The sequence below is a fragment of the Syngnathus leptorhynchus genome, chromosome 17, assembly GCF_054491065.1.
Source record: "Syngnathus leptorhynchus isolate UIUO chromosome 17, UIUO_Slep, whole genome shotgun sequence".
NCBI classification, from domain to species: Eukaryota; Metazoa; Chordata; class Actinopteri; order Syngnathiformes; family Syngnathidae; genus Syngnathus; species Syngnathus leptorhynchus.
The window spans coordinates 4,240,979-4,268,946 of NC_141211.1; the positions used below are offsets into that span (position 1 = coordinate 4,240,979).

At 42.3% G+C, this 27,968-nt stretch overlaps 1 protein-coding gene across 2 annotated transcripts; it reads left to right on the forward strand.

Annotated features, from left to right (window-relative positions):
• The first annotated feature begins 218 nt into the window (after positions 1 to 218).
• ncor1 (nuclear receptor corepressor 1) lies at positions 219 to 27,946 on the forward strand. Of its 2 annotated transcripts, XM_085936117.1 has the most exons (47): positions 226 to 378; positions 2,289 to 2,473; positions 3,504 to 3,598; positions 3,690 to 3,897; positions 4,067 to 4,249; positions 4,858 to 4,971; positions 5,648 to 5,704; positions 5,803 to 5,855; positions 6,374 to 6,440; positions 7,397 to 7,569; positions 8,036 to 8,126; positions 8,302 to 8,480; positions 8,646 to 8,700; positions 8,839 to 8,940; positions 11,977 to 12,107; positions 12,334 to 12,626; positions 14,185 to 14,250; positions 15,424 to 15,560; positions 15,637 to 15,730; positions 16,354 to 16,792; positions 16,855 to 16,978; positions 17,070 to 17,247; positions 17,863 to 18,030; positions 19,311 to 19,477; positions 19,605 to 19,719; positions 19,833 to 19,909; positions 19,998 to 20,163; positions 20,248 to 20,373; positions 20,459 to 20,542; positions 20,618 to 20,868; positions 20,989 to 21,298; positions 21,382 to 21,597; positions 21,685 to 21,885; positions 22,259 to 22,408; positions 22,664 to 22,837; positions 22,970 to 23,108; positions 23,203 to 23,666; positions 23,767 to 23,880; positions 24,270 to 24,418; positions 24,512 to 24,729; positions 24,799 to 24,942; positions 25,031 to 25,176; positions 25,305 to 25,358; positions 25,424 to 25,609; positions 25,781 to 25,957; positions 26,032 to 26,909; positions 27,678 to 27,946. In XM_085936117.1, exons 2-46 carry the CDS (start codon positions 2,363 to 2,365, stop codon positions 26,244 to 26,246), a joined length of 7,161 nt encoding a protein of 2,386 aa, XP_085792243.1. In that variant the 5' UTR covers positions 226 to 378; positions 2,289 to 2,362; the 3' UTR covers positions 26,247 to 26,909; positions 27,678 to 27,946. The 2 variants fall into 2 exon arrangements, with proteins under 2 accessions (XP_085792244.1, XP_085792243.1); XM_085936118.1 differs by lacking the exon at positions 17,863 to 18,030 and having other exon boundaries at positions 219 to 378; positions 20,618 to 20,886.
• Positions 27,947 to 27,968: the final 22 nt, after the last annotated feature.

A 27,968-nucleotide genomic window follows, 5' to 3' on the forward strand; every position in this document is an offset into this window, starting at 1 on the left:
AAATAAACAAAACATTGCAGTTTTGGGGGGAATGATTTAGTGAGCACACCGCTTTGTCCTTGCAGGTACATAAATAAACACGATTACAAAATTCAACTGTCTCTAAAGAGAAACATTAATAATCGCGGTAAATTGCAAATATTTACAAATAATGCTTTTCATAGACTTTTGAAGGTATATTAAGTGGACTTAAGCTTGTGCATCTAACTAAACAAGGGCAGTATACTTTGACCTGTCAGGATATGAAGCGACAAATGCAGCGCAGCCTAGTCTGCCCAGCGTTCACTGCCCGTTACCCGCGGATTTCCTTAAAACAATTCCACACGTTCCTTCCCACAGATCCCATACCCCTTCTTTGGTGAACTCTCCAAATATGAGGTGAGTGCCAATCTTTTATGGGCAAATCAATATGCGTAGGTATATCCGATTCAAGTGCTCTGGTATACGATGAAAATCTGCTTTGCAAGATGGCGACGTGGTTGCGAATTCAAAGGTGAAATACGGGTAAGTTAGCTTGCTAGCGACAACAACAATAACAACAACAACACCGCCTTAAATATCGTGCTCGTATTTTTGGAGGTCTACAATCGCGTACGCTTGTTGGTGATTTATTATTTGAGCCTTGTGATATGCTTAGTACTGGGGGCCACCCCCTCAAATGAGCGACAGATGTAATGAGTATGCTATCAAAGTAGGACGATAAACATTTTGCAATGTCACTTACATTGTAAAGCATATCCGCAGGGGGTTACATTTAAACACTGGTGATAAGCAGTTAAAAACGTCACCGAGAAGCTAAAGCTAATATAATATTCGAACCGTTAGCAGATGAAGCTACTTCCAAACTACTTCAACGATTGAACGTATGCCACTAAAAGTGATTTCAGTGAGCACAATTGAAAATATCACGTGAAAGGGATCTTATTGATAACGTGGAAGGTTAGTATCTTACAGAAGCGGTTAGCATGTCCGCGTTATAATCGGTTGAATTTAATGTTTAAAAGGACGGTGCTCATTTTCCATGCAGGAAGTAGCAAAGAAGAGGAAAGGATTTGTACTGTTTGAGGCTAATGAATGGTGAATCTGCAAGCAAGGGAGAGAGGTATTGAGGTGCATCATTGAAACAATTTGATTTTCCAGTTTTAACAATCACTCATCCAAGTACACTACATACACTAGTTGGACATTCCAGTTAATGCAAATAGACAGCCGATGGAATTTTTGCACAGTGCAGTGTTGCGCAAACTTGACATCTATCCATTGATTTTTTTTCTTCTTCTTTTTGTTTCTAATAATGATTGTCCTGTCCTGAGCTGTAGTATATATAACCCTGCTGACTTTGGGTGAGATGTGATGTAGAACTAGCCAATTGCAAGTCACCAATGACACATTCACATCTTAAATATCCTGAATTAGCACACTAATATATAACAATTCTCATTAAAAGCTTCTGTTACCCTGCATGTGTTATGGCACGTGTGTGGAAAACGTTGCTGTATTGAAAGCAGTTTATTCCTTCCTTCCAAAAAAAAGGATGTGATCTTGGAGTCTACTTTGTGTTGTGTCTTAATCATGACCATCAATCCTTCTTCTGGGACACAGTCTGAGACTGAAATGACCTAGTTTTCTCTTGTCGTTTGCTTCGTCACGTCTGACACAGCGTGACACGTCTGGCACTGACACAATAAGTTGAGATGCCTCAAACTGACACACAGAACTATTTTTGTACTTTCTGTCCAATAACTTTGGCTGAATCTCTCTGAATGGCCTTCTTCTATTTAAAAAATTCATCCCCATTGATCTATAGGTGTGAAAACACCCTATAAAATGAACACACAAACATTTTTGGAATGAAGGGAAGGTTATAACATTCGACAGGCTGAAGGACATCCTGTTGCTTTATATACATTTCTGACAAACAAATTCAATCTAGGCTGATATCAAATGAAGTTAATTCAGTTAGAGCGCTGTGTTCTTTTCCACCCACAGGAAGGCCGATGTGTCGTACATGTGCTCCCGTGCACTGCAGCTGCAGACTAAGTCTGGGCGTTTCTTTTCATGCGACCTTTGTTCCAAGATCAGAAATGTTTGAAAAGTGTAAATATGGCAGTAGTACCTGGTTCTAATTTGATTCGGAAGCCTCCATTAATCATTATCAAGAATAATTGAGTTCTATACCTAGATCCACTCTTCTCCCACACAGGAGATGGACTTTATCTTATCAGTTCCGTGTATCATTTGGCATGTAAAGATCTAAATCTGACTTTTTGCTGTCTGTCTGGCTATAGGTGGTTTGTATCCTGTAGCATGGTGTAGCTCAGCCTCCAGTGAAGCAGAAGCGGCCCACTTGCACTGAGTCAGGATGTCCAGCAGCTCTGGCTATCCCCCTAGCCAGGGGAGCTTCAGCAGCGAGCAGAGCCGCTACCCATCCCATTCTGTCCAGTACACATTCAGCGGCACGCGGCACCAACAAGTAAGAATTTGCTGCTGAATTTGGATTACAGTCGAGTCTTTTTCTGTCGTGATAGTTTTTCGTCCAAATTATATTATTTACCCTGTGACTCTGCAACGTAATTTGTTTGAAAGGATTCTGCAAAATTGTTTGTCTCACTGCAGAATGAATTCAAATTTAGACATCCTACAAAAATGCCTGTTATAGTTCCATTTAGTATTTGTGTGCTGTCACCCGTACAAATAAAAAATGGATTGTTATTGCTGATTGTTACGTTTAAATTCACTCTGTTGTTTATCCTTGTTTAAATAAATAAAGTGACTATTGGACACATGTCCCAGTGACTTTGAAGGCTTGATTTCATAGAATCTTACTTCCACAGAATGTTTGAGTGTTGTTTGCTTAGATCTGGAACAAAAGTGGAGTTTGGTAATATTTCCTGTAACTGCGTTTGCTTGTTCAGGTTTTTGTGGAGGTCATAGAATGCTGATAACTGTTATGTGGTCTTTTCAGTTTATTTTTACAAAAAAACAACAACTGGTGAATAAGTTATAATTAATATTTATAATTATTTGCACCATGTGGTAAATCTTCAGGAAATGCTCGATTTTGTTAAAAAAAAAAAGTACAAATATATTTTGAAAACTGTATGCAGTAAATTTATTTTTTTATTTTTTAAAGTCTCGTCAATTTTTACTCGACTAAAAGTCTTATCATTTTACTCTTATTTGAATGGTATGGAACGGCCATATGGGAGTTCTCCCAAAATTCCTAGAAGCTAGTATGTGCATGGCTTAATGTAACCCAATAAGATGCTCTTGTTTAATTATTTAATTGTTGCAGATTTCAAAATATGATGTCTTCCTTACTGCTTTCCAGTGATTGTTTATATGTAGGTTCTAGTTTGTGTGAACAGGAAGTCTCTTGTAGCCTATATTGTGTCAAAACAGAAGTGAGATGAGGTCATTCCAGCTGTAAGCTTATTCACAGTACCAATAATTCTATTTCCACATCCAAAGATATGTCATATATGATGTCTTGTTGCTTTCAGGATTTTTCCGTCCCAGATTATCGTACTCACATGCAAGATCCGCAGGGTCGAAGAAGACCATCTTTACTATCGGAATTCCACCCTGGTACCGAAAGGTAATACTTTTGCCCTCATAGAATATATTCCACCTATTGGATCAGATTCATGCACCTAATGTATGATTTTTTTTTTCCCCCCGTTGTGAAGGCCTCCAGAGAGACGGCATGGTTACGAACAGCAGTTTCACTCCATCACTACTCAGGCTGAACATGAAGCCCTGGAGACCAAGCGCCCACGCATGGACTCTATTTCTGAGGCTCACATCACTCGTACCTCTTCTTCCGCTGGGAATATTCTCTTGCCCATGCACAATACACTACAGGATAGCCTTAGAGCCACTGTTGAGGTGAAAAAGGTAAGGTTCTCATGCCTGTGGGGATTTGCATTTTTCTCTTGCAGCTGCAAGGAGTTGTGCAACAAGATGATTTATGTTTGTTGTGTTCAGGATGTCTTACATTTCTGCAATCTGTGTTTTTCAATAAAGTTGATCTATTATTATTTTTAATTTTTTTTTGTTTCCCCAGGAGTCGCCTTTCAGTGTGAAAGTGGAATGCCCTTCTCCAGGAGGACCTACGTTACACCTTGGGGAAGAACATGACACGTCTCCTTCCAAGCTATCCAAGGAGGAGCTGATTCAGAGTATGGACCGGGTGGACAGAGAGATTGCGAAAGTGGAGCAGCAAATTTTCAAGTTGAAGAAAAAGCAAGTTAGTGGTCCAGTTGGATTTATTGTGTCTTCTTCAATGAATGTTTAAAAGCACTCAAATATTTTCAGATGAAAAAGTGATGCAATAATGTATATTCTCAAGAATGTGCATAAATGACCTTTAATGATATTATTTACCTGTTAGTTTTAAATCCGGTTTGCTATCTATTTTGAAACTGTCCCTCATTTGATGGGAATGTCAGATGAACTTTGCTGTGAGAGAGAAAACAGAAAAACGAGAAAATGATGCAATTCAGGAAGCGCTAATCTCAACCCTGTAACCTGTCGGCGTACATAACCTTTAGCTTGTAAACATTGACCAACCAAACATTCATCAGTTCAGCTTGTCTGGAGCCATCAGCATGACCTCAGCGGCTGAACCTTTGAGTTTTTGCATTTTATACTTGAACCAGCATGCGTGAGTGAGTAATCTGATTGTGCATGCATGTTTCGCTCTTATCAGAGGTTAAGATCATACCAGTACAACTGCATCGGTGTCTTGAATAGATAAAAGTCTGCTGCATGTATTGGTCTTGTCTTATTTGGTGTACTTTTCTGAACTTGCTGTTTTTTTATCCCCCCCCTTTTCTTGTCACTGTTGTCTCCTAGCAACAACTGGAGGAGGAAGCAGCAAAGCCTGTGGAGCCAGAAAAGCCAGTGACCCCTCCCCCAGTGGAACATAAACACCGCAGCATAGTCCAAATCATCTACGATGAGAACAGGGTGAGTTGTCATGTTTTGAATACCGAGACGTATTAGCAAGAAGTATTAACCCACCCACAGATTTGACCTTTATGAACTGACTCTGGGACAAAGTGTGCTGGCACTGGCATACTTTCTGCATTTTATCAACAACTATGATATTTAAGAGAGAGAACAAAATCTGTCTCAGTGCCTTTATTTCAGTTAGCTCTTATCCATCATGAAGAAGTTTGAAATGAAGTGCACTGACAGACTGCTGTGTGTTATAGCCGATCAGGCGGAAAGGTTACTATCGTTCATATCTGTCACATGACATCGTGGGCAGACACGCCTTTCTTCCCCGCCGGCGGTTAACCCTTTAGACTGTTCAAGTCTAGTAGTAAGCTTTTTGGTAGTTTTTTTGTTTTTGTCGCATATCTCAACCAAGTTATCATTTCGTTGGTTGTTTTGCCCTGACCACGAATTCTATTTAAAAATAGATAAGACCATATTTCACTCTGATGGTCGTTCCCACGATGTGTGCAAATCAGAGATAAAGAGAGGCCATATATAAAAAAAACATTTAAAACAAATAGTTTTACCTCTCCCACATGCTTTAAACTCAGTATTGCCTTGCAATTTGAGGAAAAAATTGTGACGTAGTTATGATCATTTAACTTCACGAAATGTTGCTTGTTCTGTATTTTTAATCTTCTAGAAAAAAGCCGAAGAGGCCCACAAGATACTGGAAGGCCTCGGACCCAAGGTTGAACTGGTATGACAGAACATTTTGTAATTCCTAGCTCATTAGTAATTTAGAAATGACTATGTGAATAATTAACAATGACTTTCTCTTCTGTTTGCCCTGCCTAGCCGCTGTACAATCAACCGTCAGACACAAAAGTCTACCATGAAAACATAAAAACGTGAGTATCCTCGTAATGATCCCAAATGAAATACAAGCACACATATGTGAAATAGGAAAGATCTCAACTGGCGAAAGTGTTAATCTCAGTCCGATAAAAGTCACGTGACCATTCCGTGCAATCGGATTTGTCCAGTCACATGATTAAATTGGCTCACAGAGATAGTAAAAGAAAAGACTGGATGTGACTGCGTAGTTTTTTGTGCTTTAAAAAAAAAAAACTGTGTTCCATGACTTATCTGACTCTACAATGTGTCTTGCAAGACATGGTTTCAAATTTTTACCATTCTCCAACAATCGGCACCTTGCAAGACATGGTTTCAAATTTTTACTATTCTCCAACAATCGGCACCTTTTGCGTCAACAAACATTGTTGGCTGTTGAGAATTTATAGTCTAATCTTCTCGAGTATTTTTATGAGCACACAAACAAAGATATTTGTTTTTGTTTCTGCCTTTGTTGTAACTTTCCACGTCAACATAACGAATCCAAAATAACAAATGTGTTGTTTCCGTATAGCAATCAGGTCATGAGGAAGAAGCTGATTCTATTTTTTAAGAGGCGGAACCATGCTCGTAAACAAAGGGTAAGCAAGTCTGCTTTTGTTAAGCATTTTGGGAAAGTCCAGGGGTTTGATAATAGTTTTTGCATAACAAATCCAGACATTTTTTTTTTTTTGGAAGGTAAAAATTGGTCGGATGATTCGGCATTACATAAGAGCAATGAGGTCAATGAAAATGACATGACATGCTTGTGCTCCAAAGTGTTCTTGGACGTTGCCAAACACAACTGATGGCATTTTCAAAAGCTCCATGTTTAAACAGAAATGCACAGTGGATTTGACTTCATGACTAATTTGAAAATCATAGTTAATTAAATGTTGCACATCTGAGTCCATTAGTAATTCCAAACAGAGCTACTGATCATCCATCTGTCCATTGTCTACGCTCATCCTTTTTGCGGTTATGGGAGTGCTAAAGCCAATTCCAGTTGATTTAGTGTAATAAATGTGCTCCCTGAGGGTTCTTCTATTTGAATTTGTTTTGGTTGCTCACTTAAATTTGTTTTAGTTGGTCTCAAACCAAATGCCTGGACACATTGATGTCATGGTTAAGTTGCCACGAAACTCTACAAACAAATTATTAGTTTCTATACAGAGGAATGCTTTGGCTCCACAACTGTTGCCCTTGTCCGTAAGCAGTAACGCAATTATATCGTAAAGTCATCACATGGATGTCCTTTTCTCTACCGTAGCACCCAAATGCTTCTTTTGGAATTTGAACAATTATGCAGAGCTTGTGGCCTTATGCCAAGTGAGTTGTTTCTGGCTGCAGTCTGGAAAATTCAAAATGGACATTATTTTAAAGCAGTGTATTTTTGCTGTGTAGATTATAAAACTATATTACCTTGCTCACAATGTACAAAAAAAAAAAAAAAGAACCCTGCACTCGGTTTGCCTCATTCCATTGTTTTCCATTGTCATTGTCCATTCTTAAGACCCGCGGCGCAGTCTTTTGATTTTTTTTTATGGCCTGTCCTCAGGAACAGAAGATCTGCCAACGCTATGACCAGCTGATGGAAGCTTGGGAGAAAAAGGTGGAGCGCATGGAGAACAATCCCAGGCGCAAAGCCAAGGAGAGCCGAACACGGGAGTACTATGAAAGGCAATTCCCTGAGATCCGGAAGCAGAGAGAGCAGCAGGAGCGCTTCCAGAGGTGAAAAGCCAGATATACTCACTAACCTTTAACAAACAATACACCCATTTTTGCCATCTGGGGCATTGCACCCGTTTGCCTCCAGACTTCCCCTCTCTACAGTGTAGTTTTCACAAGAAAGGGGTGGAGATGTTTTCATACCGACAGAAGCACATAATTGGCTTTGGGGAATACAAATTGCTGTACTGCTTTAAATTTGATTGGCTTAATGGTTGCCACATCCCACACACTTGAATAAAACATAATTTCCCCTTGTGTAGTTGAATGAGAAATGACATGTAGCACAGGGCTTCAACTAAAACAATAATGGAAGAGCCATGAAATTAGATTGTGTCCAGAAGTCCTTCGATGTCGACTTCATGCAAGGATTTAATCACAACCAGATGAGTTTCCATGTGTAAAATCAACAAGTGATCTTCAAGAAACAAATATAAAAGAAAATGTCATTTGTCTCTTCTTTTTCTAGGGTTGGCCAGAGAGGGACAGGACTCTCTGCGACAATCGCTAGAAGCGAACATGAGATTTCGGAAATTATTGACGGTCTTTCTGAGCAGGAGGTGGGTAATGTCATTTTTTTTTTTAGTGTGGTGTTAACTAATTATGTGATGATGAAAAATGTCATATTTTATGACCTGCATACTGCTAGCTAAAATACAAATCAATACAATGACTTTGTATTGATCCTTATTTTTTTTCCATTGGTAATATTTGCGACTTACTATGGCTTCACAGAACAATGAAAAACAGATGAGACAGCTGTCAGTCATCCCTCCCATGATGTACGACTCGGAGCAAAGACGAGTGAAGTTCATCAACATGAACGGCTTGATGGACGACCCCATGAAGGTGTACAAAGCCCGACAGTTCATGAATGTTTGGACTGAACACGAAAAAGAAATCTTCAAAGACAAGTGAGTTTGGTTTTGGTTTTATTACAGGATGTTACCGAATGCAGAATAATTATGAAATGATTTTTGAATGCACAGATAAATATTGAGATTCTGCGCTATTGCTTGTGTCGCCTTTATTCTTTCTATGATTGTTTTTCACAACCACATAATGGCATCTCTTGGCAGGTTTGTCCAGCACCCAAAGAACTTTGGCTTGATTGCTTCCTATCTAGAAAGAAAGGTGAACAAGAGACAGTTAATATTACACATATGGGACATTTATAGAAGAGACATGGAGTCCGAGTCCATGCTTGAATAATTGAGAGTCAGTATCATGTGTTCATGTGCGCATGTGTGCCTGCTTTCCTTTCATTTTCAGTGTGTTGCTGACTGTGTTCTGTACTACTATTTGACCAAGAAGAACAACAATTACAAGACTCTAGTGAGACGCAACTACGGTCGACGGAGGGGAAGGAACCAGGTAATCCTGACAACTTTTTTTCTTATTCGCTTATGTCGTAACTGACTGATATATGGCAGCGTTAACATGATAATAACACAGACGCAAAGTGTGATTGGATTAATTTGATTCTGAATGGATTTAAAATATATCATAATTCTATTTGGTTTCATAAAAATAGATTTTTCCGATTCAGGGCAGCATTTATTACACTCGTAGTATTGAATGTCAACTTTTACACTATTTATAGGTGTTGATTTTGTCGTCAGTTACAATCACAAATTATGCATCCACAATTTTATTTATTTTCTGAAACTTAGAAGCTAATTTGCAATATTAACACAACTTGTCTTACAAGCTATCATTTTTGAAAGTGATAAACCATTTTTTTTTTTTTTTAAAGAAATGTAATTTACTCAGAGATATAATGCATTGCTAATACCTTGTAGTAAGTCCCATTAAAACCTAGTGGACTTAAATTCAGTTAGACTTGCAACACGTTTATTTTGAAAGGGCAGGAAGTGTGAAAAAAAACAAAAAACGAGCGCTGGAACAAGTTGAATTTAGGAGGGAGGTCGAACCCTCACGCGACAAGACTCGGCACTGGTTGCCAATCTACCGAGTGCTGCCGCTCTTGTTTTCCACTTCCTCATCTCCACGCTTCTTTAGAGAAAGTTCCCCCCTCCCCCTGTGTGAAACAGCTCAGTTGGTACAGTCCAACCATCTGACAGGCCCCAAAACTCTCCGTGCTGCTGCGAGTGCCAATCAAAGAGGACCGCTTGAATGGGATTACCTTGAATGACCCGGCATAGATTAGTGCGTTCATGTGAGATGGACAATTCTTTTGGCCGCTTAAGTGGCCTGATGGCACGCTTTCCCGGAATATCCGCGTCAGTGCCTTGGCCCGGCAGCCCTTCTAAGGAGCTCTACTATGGTGCTGTCCTGCCCCTCTCTCACAGCTATGGAAGCACTGGAGGTTAGAGGCGCATTTACAGCCCCAGTTAAGTTGTGGCTCACAGCATAGCATAGAGCTTTTTATTGGCAACAAATCAGCTCGCAGGTATGTTTTACTAGCTTTTGAAAACACACCCAATCACCATATTTCCTGTCTTGTGTTTTTATGGCGGAGGTTTTGTTTTGCTCTGGCAATTCACAGCAGACATCTTTGAGCTTCTTGAAAGTCCACCCTAGCTATTTTTAGACAGACTTTCTAGGAAATATGCTACCAGGGGCTCGTCGTGAAATGTTGTCGTGCGTGCTCGTGTTGCAACAGGAGTTTGGAGAAGAAGTTATTGCGAGAGTGGCGAATACTCTCCGAGTGAAATTTGCTTCAATATTCCATCATCTGGAATGATTCGTTGACCTGTTTTATTTTTTTGGGTCCGCTTTAAGATTATTTAAATTATGCTTGGCACAAATTATAATTCCACAACATGTCAGGTAAAAAAAAAATGTGCTCATTGTTTTCCCAAAGTGAATGTTCGCACAGAGATCAGTCTGCTTGCGTGGGTGATTCCAGAAATCTGATCATATTTACTGTTAAGAAGATGAGATTTCGAGCATTTGAACAATTTTAATTCAAACAAGGACCCTAAATAATTGATTATTGAATATTTATCGATTAATTGGACATCATAATTGTTTACATGCATATTGTCAAATTAACACCCTTAATTTCTCCTTGCGCTCGACTTTTTTTCAGCACACATCATTTCTGAAATTCAGTACTTTTTAAAAAAAGCAGTGTTAATGCATACAGTGCACTCCTTTTTAGATTTTGGTAGTTGCAATAAGCTATTCGCTACGAAAGACTCGACTGTGATGACATACTTTCCAAAGAGAAGCAGAACATGTGAATCAGCAAAAGTGAAAAATATTCAGTCCAGCTCAGAAAGGTCTTCATTTAAAAATACTGAACAACCACATCACCACAGAGTCTCCTCTTGTCTAACATCTGTGTAGAGGCCCTTTACAGACCCGTTGGAGAAGAAGCAGGAATGCCACAGTTCTTAAATGGCCTCCAAAGCAAACACATGAGCACTCATTGAGCCAACCAAAACAGCATCCCACTGAAGAACAAGTATTGTGAGAACATCTCAGTCTTTGAACACACTGCAAAATATTTCTCAATTGCCAAGTGCCAAAGCAAAGAAGCGCTTATTGACAGGAAATTAGTCGAAAAGTAAAAGTTATATATTAACCTGGAATCCCAGCAACCGGGCTTATATACAGAGCAAAGCAATGTTGTTCTGAAGAACGAGCACAACAACCTCTGGTATCTGTAACGGGACGTTTGCCTTGGCATGCTTAGCATGGCGGTCCAATACAGTGCTTTGATGGAGCTGGCTTTTGTGTTCTGTTGTACGTATACCACGCTAGTTGTGATAGTGTCGCTTTGAAAATTTGCAGGTGTCTCAAGGTTCTTTATCTCATGGACCAATTGAAGATTGGCCAAAAAACATAAACGTATGGCCAGGCTTTGTTCACAATACAAAAGTACTGAGATCCATGTGCATGATGTCATTTTTAGTTACTGAGATTCCTTCTTTTGCCTTCTACTGTTCAAATTATTTTTTTTGCCCTTTCATGAAACAGAATTTGAAATATTTTCACAGAATCTCCTTGGAAATGAAATGTACATCACTCCCAACCAACAGTCATGGCTTCTATCAAGCATTGTCTGTCGACAAGGGCGTCAGTTGTTAACCATACATCTTCAAGAGAGTTTCCCTGTTGTATTCAAACAAATCCCTGCCGTGCTCATCTGACACAAAAGCAACTGAGCATTGAAGTGGGGAAACGCTCGTGTAGGCATAAACACTGAATGAGACGGAAAGAGAATAATACTTCTTACCAAACGCTTGAATAATTGATGCCATCCATTGAAGTGCATGAAGGTATCGACAATAGTAGTGTTGGCAGGCTGGTGATTTTTTTTTTTTTTTTTTTTTTTAAAAGATGATTTTGTTTGCAAAGAAAGAAAATTGAACCAAAAATGAATGCACGTTTTATATTGTTGAAAAGCAAACTTACAAACGAACCCTCTTTTTGTTGCAGCAAATAACACGCCCCGCACAAGAAGAGAAGTCCGAAGATAAAAACGAAGAGGACAAATCGGAGAAGTCTGAGAAAAAAGAAGACGAAGAAAAGAAGGACGAGGAAGAGAAAGATGAAAAGGAGGAGTCAAGGTGATTTGTGAAAATTGTGCTTTTCCAAAGTCCAGAAAAATCCACTTTTTTTTTTTTTTGTGTTCATACTACACAAGCATACATTTTTACTTTTATTGTCTTTTGAGCCTCTAATAAACATGTCGCGGCGGGATAGTGCAGGCCCTGTATTTGCTGAGTCGACCGGGGCTAGATTTTCTTTCCAAGCAGTCTCTAAAAGCTGTTTTTTCCTCCTTGAAAACCACAGGGACATTGGCAAGGACAAAGACAAGTGTGACGGTGGGGAGGACGAGGACGGGAAGGAGCAAAACACGCCGCGTGGCAGGAAGACTGCCAACAGCCAGGGCCGACGTAAGGGAAGGATCACCACACGCTCCATGGCCAATGAGGCTGCCACTATGGCGGCGGAGGAAGCACCTCCCCCTGCTTCGGAGGCTGCCGTGCCAGATCCTCCGCAGATCCCTAAATCTGACACAGCTCAGAAGTCCATTAAGGAACCTAGCAAGCCGCCGACTCCAGTAGCTTCACTGGATACAAAAGGTGAACACGCTTGAGTAAACTCTGTAGTGGCATGATTATCAGGAGCAAATGTGAGGGTGTGAATAATGGCAGCAGACATTGGTAGGCATCCAGTGCTGTATTTTTCTTGAAGTAAACACGGAATGCCCCCCCCCAGTGTTGTCTATCCATCACCATGGCAGTGCGCTGCTCGAGCTGTTGTTACGCTACTCGGTCACACTTCTTCAATTTCACCCTCATAAAGGTCGTCACTCCAATGAGCGACTGCATGGGTTCTCAGGTATCCAGGACCTTATCTGTTAATCTTGTTTTGGCACTAATCGGTATCGTCTGTTCAATGTTTTTGGAAGTACGTTGTGTGACTTTTGACACATGCTTCTGGGGAGTGCCACATCTTGTAATGCTATGCAAGGTCTGTCCTATAATGTGATTAATTAGCGTGTAAGCGTGCCGTTCCGTGAACCCCCCTGGCCGTGTTCCACGTGTCACCTGTAATCTCTCACGGTGAATAATTTGGGGACTTTTGTGCGTTGCTTGCAGCAACCACAATGCAGCACAAAGAAAGCAACAGTATGTGCCAGACAAGCTTAAGAAGCAAAGTCTACGGGGGCATGTTGGTTCATATTTTTGTTTGAAGTTGTAGTGGAGGGGGGGAGGGTGCGTTAGAGGTGGGCTCTTGTCCTGAGGTGAGACGATGTGCTGGAGGCAGAAACACAGCCTGTTTTTATAGCTCAGATCAATGGCCACCCAGCCGAGTTTGTCACGGGTAGAACATGTGACTTTTGCCACTGGAGGCCCAAGCAAAGTCAAGCAGACTTGCATGTGATTCATAAAACTCACTGCAGGATTGGACGACTTTGGTTGGACCCATCCAAGCAATGATAATTACCCCCCCCCCACACACACACACACACACACACCCTCCCCCCCACCTAGTGCACTGTAAATGCCAAGGGTTTATCTGGTTCTATTTATGTTTACACAGTTTCAGTCGACACTACAGAGGAGACTGAGCCAGAGTTCACTTCAATGCTAGCAACTCACTTCTGTGAATTTGGCTTGTGTGTGTGTGTGGGGGGGGGGGCGTGACGAACTATGCAGCCATGTCAAGGCAAGTGGGAGTCTGTATCAGTCTGTGCGTCTGTTTGTATGACGATCCAAGGGTTGGGACAGCATGGCTGTTGTATCTTTTAGCTTCCATCCAAGGCCATTCCCCAAAGTCTCTACTGTCTGGCTTGACATCATCTGACTAAGGAACCTCCCCTTGTGGATTATAGAGGCAGATGGCTTTTTTGGAGCTCCAGGGAAAGGAGGGAGAAAGTGAGAATGTGAGTGTGCGAGGTGGGGAATGACCTAGAGCGACAGTGGGAGTGAGAGGGAGTAGGTCTCAGCAGTTTGTGAATGTAAACAGATTACTAGATTAGAGGCCATGAGAAGAAGCCGGCTGGAAAGAGGACAACCTCTCTGTCTGCTCTCCCGCTCTCTCTCTTTCTCTCTCTCTCTCCCTTGCACCCATACGCTCCCGTCTATTCCTCTTGTCAGTGCTAATGGGGCTGGGTCTCTCTGCTTTGTCATTTAGCTGGTGTTGGTGAAACTGGAGAAACTTCTCGCTGGACCGAGGAGGAAATGGAGGTGGCCAAAAAAGGTAAAGCTTTGATATTTGATTCTTATCTCACCGTCGTTCACTTCTTTCCGCAGCCCTTGCGTTTTCACGTTTTTTGTTTTTTTTCCACTCCCCTTTACACTCCTCGTGATTCCGTGAAGGTGCCCTACCCAATTTCAAACTCTCCCGCAAGACAGAACGTGATTGTGAACCCACGCAAGAATGAATGTGTATGTCTCCCCAAAAACAAAAAGAGGCTTGTGCAAGTGCGTCAGGGCTCCAGGAAGGGTTAGGGGGTGTCTTTATTTATTTATGAAATTCATTTAGCCGGACTGCTCAGCTGGTGTCTTGGAAATTCATCTTTTCAGGCCACCCTTCAAGCACCAGAGCGTGACCGTTTTCTGCGAGGATCACTTATATTTAATTCAAGTTCACATACAGTGACCATATGTGAATAACAATAATGGCGTTGCTCGCTTGCTCAGAATAGATCGATTAGATGTCAAGCCATATGTCATTCAAATGTATTACTGTTCCTCTTTTTGGTTCATTTTAGCATATATATATAGCATATCATTTTAGCATATATATATATATATATATATATATATATATATATATATATATATATATATATATATATATATATATATATATATAATTATTATTTTATTTTTTTTTCCTTTCTTTACGGATAATTTGCATGAATGAAAGTGTGTGTTTCAGACCCGTAATGAATTCCGTCGAGTCCGTCGACTCAAGAAACCTGTTAACCTTTGCTCGTTGTACAATTAAGAGGGTTTGGAAATCACATGCAGTAAATGTGCTTTGCCACCGTTATCGGTTATGCAAGTGAATTCTTATCTCCCTTACTAATAAAAGTTGCAGTCTCCTGCACTATTTAATCCTATTTTCATTCTTGGAAATGATATTAACAATTCCCAGAGTGGAAAGAAATTTGGCTCGACAAGCTGTTTCATAATTTGCGCAAACTAATCGAATTATAGGATAATTGTTATATTGTAAACAAAGCGTTCTATTTCGGGATTTCCTGATAATTGATTAAAAAAAATAATCAATATTTTTCGCCAGACAAGTTACATGATCAACCCCCAAGTTGCAATCACGTGATTGGATCTGGACAACTCTAAATAAATTACTAGCAAGCAGCCTTGTGAGCAAAATTATATTCTCTCTGTTGTTTTTCCCCATCAGGTTTAGTTGAGCATGGGCGAAACTGGACGGCCATCGCCAAAATGGTGGGCACCAAAAGTGAGGCGCAGTGCAAAAACTTCTATTTCAACTACAAGCGACGACACAATCTGGATAATCTACTCCAGCAGCATAAACAGGTAAGCCATTTCTTGTCACCTCATCAAAAGTACAACCTACAAATACAAAAAAAGTCACTCTGCCTCTGATATCCAGGACACACGGCGGGCTCGTGCCGATAGGTCTCAAGGTGAAGGTCTTACCACAGCTTCGCCTGATGACGATGACGACAATGCAGACGACAGTGAAGGTTAGAGCCAAACATGATGGAATGCATGTCCTGGCTTTCAACACACGCTATGACACTTTTGCTTTGGATTTTTATTGCTGATTAGCTCAGCTAGGCCAAGGGCTGATTTTGACCTTTCGTCAGTTCTAATTGCTCAGAATAAAGTCAAAGATAAAAAAAAAAAAAAAAAGGGTTTGAGGATCTGATGCAACCTGAGAATATTGAAGTGAAGACAGACCACTGTGCATTTTATTTTAAAACAGTGGCATATTGAAAGCATTTATGTGATATGTTAAGATATGTTTTAATACGATTAACAATCTAATAATAAGGTTGGCGTAAAAAAAGCAGCTTTTTATCTCTTCATCGTAACTTTGCGGCCTTGATCTGGCAAACAACATAACAGATAAGACATTGTTGTCACTTGCAGTCACGTGTGATATTTCTTGGAAAGAAAGGTGTTTTATGTCAAGTGGGAGCAGCTCCATGTTTATTCAAACTGTTTGCAGTGCACTAAAATGTAATGTCAGGAATTTGTACTCTCTTCATTCTACGACTGCAAAATCTTTTCACATGTCAATTATTATATAAAGCATTTATTGACATGGTTTTTTTTTTTTCTTCTCCCCTTCTTGCATCTTCAGGAGGTGACAATAGCTCTGATACAGAGAGTGCTCCTTCCCCCTCTCAAACGGACCCAACCAAGTCTGGTGAGAGCAAGAGATCAGAAAATGCTTCCGGAGATGCTCAGAGTTCTGATCAGGACACGGTCCCGGTCAGCAATGCTAAAACCTCGGACCCTTCATACGGAGGCCTGCGTGTCAAGGAAGAGAAAAGCCCAGAGGCTGAACCTGGTTCCCATGAGGAAAAGAGCAGAGTGACTTCCTGCTCAGTTGCGGTCCATCCAAAAACAGAACCCCAAGATATGGACATGAAAGCTGGAGAAGTTCAGATTAAAATGGAGCCCGAGACCAAGGAGAAAGGAGAACACAGCGAGAGGCCGAAGGAGCTCCACTCTGATAATGACTCCAGCGCCACCTGCAGTGCTGATGAAGATGTGGAAGCAGAGCCTGAAAGACAAAGGTAAGTTTTTTCCACAAATGCTTTGCTTGACGTCAAGTTCACGTATGATGTCGCTTTTGCAGAATTCTTTCCATGGAGAAGCCGTCTTTGCTCAACCCTCCCGGCACCGTCCTGGTGTCCTCACCCAAGCAAAGTCCGCACAACATCCAGCAGATGCATCAGCGGGCAGCTGCCATTCCACCAATGGTAAGTGAATTGGATTGGAAATGAGCAGTTTCATAACATGCTGCTTTTGCCAGATCATTGAAGAAACATTTTCTTCTATTTCTGTCACAAGGTACCTGGACCTTATGGCCATAATCCAGTGCCCATCAGTGGTTTTGCCATGTTGCAACACCAGATCAAAGCAGCCCACGCGTCCGCTCACCAGGAGGAGAAGCAGCGGCAAGACCAGGCTGACCTGGAGCGCAGATTGCCCTTCAATACCCGTAGCCCAAGTCTGATTGACAGAGATGGTAGGAGAACAGAAAAAAGCCTCCATTTTGCTTACCTCTTGTTCAGCTGCATGTGCTCCTGCTGTTTTTTGCAAGCGACTATTTATAGTGAATGCACGTTTTCGGGCCTTGTTTGTGTTTGTTTGTGCCTTTTAGAAAAGAGAAAAAAAGAAAGTCAACTCTTGGGGTTAGTCTTGCTCGTTGTAATCCTGTCCACACAAAGAAGGTGCTTTCTGACGCAAACACGAGGTGTTTATCGCTGCTATGCTTGTCATTGCCCTTGGATGAAGAAAGGAGGCTGTGGGGGGGGACCTTTGCTCTTGTGACTAGTCACCCATGTTTGCTGCTTCACGAGTAGTGAAGCCACTCTGCTGGCTGTGGAAGAGCTAGCTCCATGCAAAGCTTTTAGCACCCTTAAGTCAGAGTGCCGTAAAAGTGACACCGCTGTCAGCAAACCGCCGTGCTGTGAGACCACGGCTTCTATTTTTCGTGAGTGGCCAAGTAGCCACGAAAGCTATTTTGCACCCTTTTCCATCTGGATCGCACTCAATGCTCCAGGGGGAGCAATGAGTTCTCCTTTTTTTTTTTTTTTTTTTATAAAGTGGTCGTCTTTGTCCTTATACCTGTGTACTGCAGGTAAGCCCCTAACCTACAATCCTTATGACATGATGTTGGCACTGGACCAAGATGCCCTTTCTGGTCGGCCAGGCTCTCCTTACAGACTGTCCCCCAGGAATCTAAGCAAGTCCTCACCCCAACCTGACCCCAACATCCCCAATGCTTTCCGCTACAATGTGCCGCCAGGTAAAAGCAAACATCTTCACCTCTCCTTCGCCTGCTTTTTCAGATGCCTCCAAACCGTTCTACTTTCTCCCGCTAATACTGTGTAACTCTTGTGAGACACAGTACCAGGAATATAAAGACCTTTTGTTTTTTTACCCAAACTTTCTTTAAAAAATAAATACCTAGTATTGAGTGAGTGGACTCTGAAAAGACACATAAATATGTCTTTTGGAGCGAATTAGTTCATGAGAATCCATGGAAGAAATTATCTTCATTTAGCTGCCCTTAGCTACGTGTTAGAATGTTTAAAATGGAAGAAATACTGCCGTGCTTTTGAAGCCCCAAATTCTAGGCTAGGCAACAATTGAGGACAGTACATGTGGTTCCATTTCACTCTTCTAAATCTTACATTTGCTGTCTCATAATCCAGAATTCTGAGACCATACGATGACCCTGTACCATAACTGCATTTGAATCTTGTCTGCTGGATCCAGGTTGCACTTGAAGTGTCATGAGATGCTGGCTTGTCAAGTCATAATGTTTAGAACTTTAGATGGTGTTGTTTTTTTGTTTTTTTTTACCCCATAATGATAGTTGCATGTGTGTTTTACTTGTTGGTTTTCGTTCCATTGTGCAATTGTTTTCTTGCACCATGGGATTGGGTGGTCTATGTCGTAACACCATATGTGGCAGACTGGTTGAGGGGCTGCATCTCAGGGTTTTATGAACATTCTACCCGAAGATCTCTCATCTCTCCCTGTCTTATGTGGATCACCAACATGATGCTATTCATGTTGTAAGAAGCCTGGCAGTTATTTCGGAAGAAAAAAATAAATCCAACTAAAACGTATACAGAACACAAGACATACTTTTGTGCACTATGCAGTATCTGTGTGGTATCCAGTATCACTTAAGATTTCCCACATCACAATCCAGTAGGAGTTAATGTTGCAGTTGAGAAAGTAGTGTGGGGAAAATGCACTTAGAGCAACTCTTGCATTAGCCACCATATTATGTCTTTGGTCAGCTAAATGTTGGCTGTCCCACAATAATGGAGCTGACTAAATATTGCAATGAGGTTGAACTTGTATGTATGAGCTCCTACATCTGATTGATTATGGTGTAGAAGACAACTAATGGATGTATATTTAGAATAATAATAAGAGCATTGTAAAGGTCATTCGATGAAGCCATGACCACAAAATGGAATTCACTAAATGACAATTTGAATCGAAGGTCAAGTCATCTAACACTCCGCTAAAGTCACCATTTTTTCCCCCTCTTCTAATATTCTCCATCAGTCCTTCACCCAGCCCCCAATCAGCTAATCCAGAGTCTGCCAGAGGGACCACGGATGGCTTTCGGCAGACCCAGTCGACCGCCTAACATTCCCTCGCCGCCGCCTCTCATTCCAACCACCAAACCCACCGACAAACCGTCCTTCATTCACGGAGGCTCAATATCTCAGGTAAGAAGAGCAAACACAAAATCTAAATAAATGAGAATGTGTTTTCGTATTTTCAACACTTTTCAACAATTTCTGACTTTTTCAAAAATGCAAATTTTGATTGTGGGTTATGTTTCGACCGTTTTAGGGAACCCCGGGCACATACCTGCCTTCGCATGCCATTTACGGGCCTGACGGGTGTAAGAACACAGTGGGCTCCATCTCTTTGGGTCTGCCTCGGCACCAAGATCCCAACAAGTCTGGTAGGCCAGTCGCATATCTCCAATTCTGCTCAAAATGAATCATTGTCAGAGAGTATTACTTGATATGGAATAATTGGCAAACTGTTGTAAGGTCAATGCATTTATTTTTGCAGTTTCAACAATACACGATGGTAGAGGAAATCCATCAAAAATTTGTGAGAACCTCACTTTCAGAGGATCAATCACTCAGGTAAAGAAGACACGAAATGACCAATGTGTTCCTTCTGATCTAGCTTGCATTATGTTTTATAATTGGTTTTTTTCTTCTTCGTATTCAGGGCACACCAGCCCTTTCCCAATCAACTGTTGCTGCTGACCTCCTGAAGGGCACCATTACAAAACTGGCCACAGAAGATCTGAGTAACTCTGACAAGGCTCGGGACCAGCTGGCTAAAGGTCATGTTATTTATGAAGGCAAGAGTGGTCACATCCTCTCTTATGATGGTGAGTACTTTGACCAGGTTAATAAACCGTGTGTGTATGTGAGCAAATCCACAGATGTAATTTACATCGTATTTGTTTTAAAAGCCATCAAAAACCCAAGGGAAACAACTCGTAGTCCCAGAACTAGCCATGACTTGAAACGTACTTATGAGATGATGGAGGTGCCCATCAGCAGAGGCCACCCTGGCAGGGAAGGAGCTCCATTTGAAGGTGCTCTGGTGCTATTTTTTACGAATGCATTATTCAGTGCATTTTCTGTATTATTGTGACTGAGTTTGTGTGTTTTTGCTTTAAGGTTTGATTAGCAGAGCTTTGCCCAGAGAAGGTCTCCATGGAGATTCTAAAGACCGACAAATAATCACCGGCTCTATCATGCAAGGTAACAAACGACCAATCTCCCTATTTGTCGGGCACGACGACCATGTTTTTTTTTTTTTTTTCCCCTACTTCATAGGAACACCAAGAACTGCCGCAGAAGCATACGAAGATGTTATCAAATACGGGAAACAGATTAAACGAGAGAGCCCACCTATCCGCTCCTTTGATGGGGGAATTGGGAAAGGAAAGCCCTATGAGGGAGTTAACACCATCAAAGAGACTGGGCGCTCCATTCATGAAATCCCTCGACAGGACCAGTCTGGCCAGGATCTCAGAAAGACCCCTGACCTATCGGACAGGAGAGTCATAGAGGGTGCCATGTCTCAGGTCAGACATTTTCAAATGGTAGATCAGTTTATCTCTTAATTCCCTTTTTTTTCTTTTTTCATTTTATAACAATTGCCACATTTGGTGCTCCTTTCTGACCATGAACTATATTTCTCCTAGATTCACTCTCTGAACCAGCCTACAATCAAGCACAATGTTAAGTCCCTAATCACCAGTCCCAGTAAGCTCCCCCACAGCTTACCCCAACACGAGGTCATGGAAAGAAGCAAGTACGAGGAGAGCAAGGCAGTGCGCCACACCTCGGTGGTTAACTCCACCACCTCAGTCCTGCGCTCCACACACCAGGAAGCTGCAAAATCTCAGCTCAGCCCAGGCATGTACGAGGACGCCAATGCTCGTCGGACCCCTGTGAACTACAGCACCAGTTCTGTAACCAGAGGTTCACCCATGCTGGGGCGTTCATCAGATGGTATTTGTCACAAATATTTTCAGTTTGGTCAATAGTATGTGGCATATGATACATATGTCATGTGTCCCTCTCACCCCACAAAGGAACAAAATCTAGTTCACATGAAAGAAAGAACGCCATGACACCCACTCAGAGAGAAAGTGTCCCAGCCAAGTCCCCAGTTGCGGGAGGCGACCCCAGGGCTTCTCACAGCCCCTTTGACCCTCACCACAGGCCGGTTGTTCCAGGCGAAGTATATCGAGCCCACCTGCCTCCACACCTCGACCCTAGTATTGCCTTCCACCGAGTGATTGATCCTGGTATTTAGTTTTTTTTGCCCATCACATTATTTTAAAGAGCTTGTGTGGTTGTGGAAAACCAAGTTTTCTTTGAATCTTGTGTTGCAGCCTTCATGTTTCCCAGGCAACCGTCTCCAACTGGCTACCACAACACCTACCAGCTATACACCATGGAGAACACGCGGCAGACCATCCTCAACGATTACATCACTTCTCAGCAGATGCAAGTCATCCCTCGGCCCGACATGGCCCGTGGGGTGTCGCCACGGGAACAACCTGTTTCTATCCCGTACCCAGCTGGAGCTCGAGGTATGGTTTTCCATCAGCTGGCAGTTTCTTAGCTGTAGAAGAGACCCCGGTTGGGAGGGGCTGGAGTTTTCCCCCACTGTGTCGCTGTAGTCGTGGCTACCTTTTGCAGATGTCCAGAAGCAAATGACCTTGACACATTTTGCTTTGCGGCTGCAGTTTATCTGGCTCTGTTTAACAATTGATAAGTGTGACTCAAATATTGCCTCATTGAGGTTTGCCATCTTTAAACTTGGTTGCAGCCCTGCTTACCTAAGCATTGGCAAACTGTATTTGGGAGCACTGACAAGATGGTGGGTGGGTGTATGCAGTGCTACGAAATAAATGATTTGGTTTTGATTGTTCACCATTGGCCCTTTGCTTCTGTCTGTAAAAGGGATAATTGATCTAGCCCAGATGCCTCCAACTATCCTGTTGCCTCACCCTGGGGGAACAGGTACTCCCACTTTGGAACGTATCGCCTACCTCCCTGGAGCTCAGCCCCCTTTCACTACTAGGGCTTTCAACCCAACTTCCATATCGCCAGGTGAGGATTCCCTCCCCGATACCGACGCGCCATGTTCCCTTCCTTAATTTTCTCGCCACAATCTTGTGTTCCTTCACACCTCTCATGGCGTGCAGACCTGCACGGGGTGTCCAAGGTCAGCCCCCTCCCCAATCAGAGACCAAGTGTAAACAAAAGTCCGAAACGGTCCAGTCAAAAGCAGACGCTTTTGAATAATATGCAACAATTTGAGAAGTTTATTGTGTGTGTGATGACTGTCGTAATTTCACCCTTTAGGTCACCAAGCCCACCTGGCTGCTGCAGCCGCCGCTGCCGCAAGTGTAGAGAGGGAGCGAGAACGTGACCGTGAGCAACAGGAGAAGGAACGGGAAAAAGAAAGGGAGCAGCGGGATCGAGAAATGCGAGAACGCGATCGGGAAAGAGAGCGAGCCAACGATTATATTCGTGCGAGTGAGTATTTGCGATTAAGGTTCCATTTAATTAGTGCTCTTTTTCTGACTAGACTGAATGTTCTTGTTCTGCTCACCACCACAATATCAGCCAAAATGATTGACATTGTTTTAACGTGTCATTTCTGATCAGGCGGAGTTGAGCAACCGGGTCGACCAGGAAGCCGAGGCTATCTGCATTCTCCTTCTCCTTCACTTAGAATGCAGGAAGTGGTTGTTCAGCAGCAGCGACCGAGCATCTTTCAGGGCAAGAGTGTCATCACTTCTCTAATGTAAGTCGAACCATCTTGATCGCAGTCTCGATTCATTTGCAAATAAATGTATCTATCGGTTAAAAAGCTCTTTCTGAACTCTTTTTATTTGTAGGCCACATTCAGCAGCGGCAACAGCAGCGGCCCAGAGTAACTCTCGCTACAGTACGGCAGCTGACGCACTGGCTGCTTTGGTGGATATCGCAGCTTCTGCCCCACCCGTTGACGTGTCCAAAGCCAAGGAGAATAAACGGGACGAGCGCGATGACGAAATGTGTTCAACGGCGCGGAGAGCACCGAGCATCGCGGAACACCAACAGGAGCCCGACAGGCGATCGGCACCATACGGTGCTATGTCTCTGCCAGGAGGGAAGCCCCACCCGGGGTACCCCGAGGGTGTTGGCGTTAAGGATAAAGGGCCGCAAACCTCAAAGTCCCGCATTGAGGAAGAGCTTCGAACCCGTGGAAAAACAACCATCACGGCGGCGAACTTCATCGATGTCATCATCACCCGAAAAATCGCTCCGGAGAAAGACTCCAGAGAGCGAAGCTCTCAGAGCTCGGACTCCTCAAGTAGCTGTGAGTATATGAGAAGTTAAAGTTTATTATCTGTTGAGAAAGATGAGTAAAAAATTGGGTCATTTTCTTTCTTTTTTTTTTTTTTTTTGTAACCAACCAGTGTCCTCAAACCGATACGACAATACTGGTGGTGGAGCCATTGAAGTGATAAGTCCTGCTAGTTCCCCAGTCCATTCCCAACAGGAAAAAATGGACGAGGGGCAACACACAGCAGGTATGGGACACAGGCAGCCACTTTAATTTTTTTGTTCTGTCACAAAACCTTCAAGATGACATTTAACAAAGTTCAGTTTTTCATAAGTGATGTCACTATATCATGTCAAGAAAAAATCTAGGAGTCCTTCAGAAGGTTGCTTGAACTGACTCATTGCTTGCAAGCCAAATTATTTTGCAATTCTGATAAAAGGATATCTGAATATTATGAAAATAAAAAGATAAAAATAACAAATCACCAAAAAATGAGTGAGAAGAATCTCGATGACATGACAGCAACTTGTGTTTGTGAATGTAGGTCATTAATATGCTGTCAAGTATTTGAGTCAAATCAATGCTTTGCTTTACTCACTCCACAATCATGACTGCTCTGCTCTTCAATCTGATTAGCCGCCATGCGGGTTTACGACATGAGTCGATACCGGCCTTCGGCAGATCCGCCCCAGCCCACTTCACAGCAGCCCCCTACGTCCCAGGCTGACAGCTATTCTCAAATCCCCAAGACACATCGGGTCATGACCTTGGCAGACCACATTTCGGTAGGAAATGACTCGTGACATCATGGAAACTAGGACTTACTGCAAAGATCAAAACTTGACCTAGTTTTGTGATTTTCTCTCTGTGCCACGCAGCATATTATAACCCAGGACTTTGCTCGGAATCAAGACCCTCCCGCAGTTTCCTCGTCAGCCTCTGCTACATTCCAGAGCACCATGCCACCCACGTCTTCGTCGAGTCGAGTCAAGGGTCCCAGCCGCTACAGCCCTGAAAATCAAATCCAGGCACCAAACCATCACCGTCCCTCCAGCAGGGTTTCCCCGGAGAACACTGCAGACAAACCCAGATCCAGGTACAGAAATTGAGCCCGTTATCATCCATAAGTGTGACACTTTGCCTAAATCTTCGTCCCCCTTTCCAGACCTGGTAAGTCTCCAGAGAGAGGTGGCAGACAGATGGAGAACTATGAACCCATCTCACCACCACAGAGCTACCAAACCATGGATAAGCAGGAGTCTGGTGGGCCAGCACCCCAAAGGCGAGAGACTGACACCTCTGAGATCAGGTTGGAGAGTTGGACAGAATGAGATCTTGAAACCCAGTCAGCATAATCAGGAAAATGACTCCACGTCTGGTTGTTTGTTCAATTCAAGGAATGACTCGCGCTCTCCTGGCAGTGTCAGTTATCTGCCCTCGTTCTTCACCAAACTAGAGAACACTTCACCTATGGTGAAATCCAAAAAGCAGGAGATCTTTCGTAAGTTGAACTCCACATCTGGTGTCGGTGATTCTGACGTTGGTAAGTGGGGCTTCCTGTCTTCGTTGCATGCAAACAAACTGTCGTCGTCTTCAAAGCTCAACTATTTTATGACTTGCATGTATTATTTTTTGGGGGGGGATTTTCACGAGCTCATTCTCTCTTTCAAGGAAATGCTCAGCCAGGCACAGAGATTTTTAACTTGCCTGCTGTTACCAGCTCCGGTAAGTTACAAAAATAGACTTGAATGTGACTATTATAGTTAATCATGTCGTATTGTGATTCCTAGGCAACATCAACCCTAGGAATCACTCCTTCGGTGACCCCGCCAGTAATTTAGGCCTAGAAGACATCATCCGGAAAGCCTTAATGAGTAACTTGGAGGACCGAACGGAGGAGCACCAAGGTGCCATCAGCAACGCATCCAACACGAGCGGTGACACCCGCCAGGAAGCCAATCCTTCGCCGAGCATAGGTTGGTTAGGTTTCATTATTTATTCTTTATTTATCTCAAGAAATACTTATGGGTAATTGCAAAAAAAAAATAGATAAAATATTTATCTTTTTACTTTTTTGCTTTATTGTTACACATTTTTTTTTTAGGAATAAAAAAAACAAAACAAACTAACACGATGCTCTTCTACAGTGAAACAGAAGCAGGGCAAAGCAAACAGTCGTAAATCGAAGTCTCCTAACCTGGGTCAGGCCTATTCGGGAGGGGATCGCCCCTCCTCCGTGTCCTCCGTACACTCCGAGGGAGACTATCACAGACAAGCACAAGCCCAATCGCAATGGAGTTGGGATGACCGACCCTCATCGGCAGGTCAGTCAGTCGTACCTATTTAAAGCCTGCTGTCATTTGTGCACATATTTAAAAAATGTTTTTTCTTTTTACAGGGTCCATGCAGTTCCCTTACAACCCGTTGACCATGCGCATAATGAGCAGCACGCCACCCACCTCCATATCTTCTCCCTCCATACAGAGCCAGCAGCAGCAGCAACAGCAGGCGCCACAGCAGCCGCTTTCTGCCGGAGCTCCGGTGGGCCAACAGCGCGTGTGGCAGTCTCTACTGTCAGAGCAATACGAGGCCCTGTCGGACAGCGACGACTGACGATTAAAACACACCCGGGATATGAGGTAGATTTCTTCCAACCCCTCTCCAAGACACCAAAGTGACAAGTAGACAGAATGGTGTCTGGTTCTTTTCTGGTGCTTTAGCGCCCCCTCCCCAAGCGGAAAGCGAGTGTACAAGCAAGCCGACGATGGACTGGAGCCTCCCAAACGAGACTCTGCGTTTGGTTTGGAAGCATCCAGCCTCGTGCGGAAGTAAACCCGACTAAGGGGATGACTTGTGATATAGTGAAGCTGAAATGTAAAAAGAGACTTTGTTGAATTTCTGTAAAGCTATAACTCATCTTCAAGAAAAATCATTGTATGTATATAGAATAACTTTTTTGCAGTGTTTTTCTTAACTTGATTATTTCTTATTTTAACGTTGCTTTTAAATTGATCCATTCTAATGCAAAAGTGAAGGTGTGTTTATCTTTACTGCCAAACAAATCCCGCTCCTTCCCCAAACAGTGTCCACCTTAATGTGTGATTTCTTGCCTCGTGAGATGGTTTCTCCCTGCAGCACTGCCTGGGCATGGTAGACATTCAAGAAATGTTTTCAAGGCAACTCGCCAACACTGGTGTCAGAAAAAAAAAAAAAAAAAAAAGGGTAAAGCGAATGAGGAATAAGGTGACTACTCCTGGACCCGGTCTAAAAAGTGAGGTGAGCCAAAACGCCCCCCCCCCCCCCCAATATAGTTGAGAGTGGCAACGTGATGCTCGTTCTGCAGTTTCCATCATGGTCAAAATTGTCACAGCTATAAATCAATCTGGAATCAGTTTTGTTCCCCCCCTCCGTTTTTTTTTTTTTTTTTTTTTTAAATGGTTTTGCCATGCCTTGTGACTTGAGAAAAAAAAAAAGGCAGCTTTAACTAATTTTCTCAGAGGTATTCTTTGGTGTTTGATATTTGTATTAGTTTCCCTAGTACGTTTAAAAAAAAAAAAAAAAACTTTTCAGAAACAATCCAAACAGTAGAATGTCTTTCCAAATTTTGACCCACATTTTGGTCTGTGCCATTTTGCACATTTTGCTTCATCATATCTATTGATAACAAAAGGTGTAGTACTTGCTTGAGTAATTGGCAATTTTTTTTTTTTGCTCAACACCATTCGCAGAGCTTTTGTGTTTTAGCTGCTTCAGCATTCTGGGATCCTCACTTTGCAGTTTTACATGCTACCATATTATTATTGAGATTTCAAACTATGGCAATTCTATTTCCATTATGTTAAATAACAGGTATATAATTAAAATAGCAATCCCGCAGTGTCACCTTCAATTGTCACTTGGCTGTTATCATGTTTTTCATCTTCGAATCTTAATGTGTTCTTGTATCCCGTTCATCAAGTTTTTCAATTATTTGTCCCCAGAACATGTTCAGATGGTTGTTTTCTGACAGTTCCCCATTTTTGTTTTGTTTTGTGTCCTGTTTAGATGGGATGGTTGCTGTTTACAAAGGCAATGGCTGAAAATGTTTACAAACTTGAATTTGAAAAGAAAGATGACTTGAAGCCGAAAAAGAATTAGCGTCTTTTAAAGCTAGAAAATCCGTGTGACTTTTTTTTTTTTTTTTGTCTTTTAAATTCAAACTTGAAAACTTATCCACTTTGATGTTGAAATGCAATGATTGTATGGCACAATGTCTTTCAGTTGGCTATTACGGGAGTTCAGACCAATCAAATAAAGTGGTTATTTTTTTCCCACTGTGGTAAATCATGTTCACAT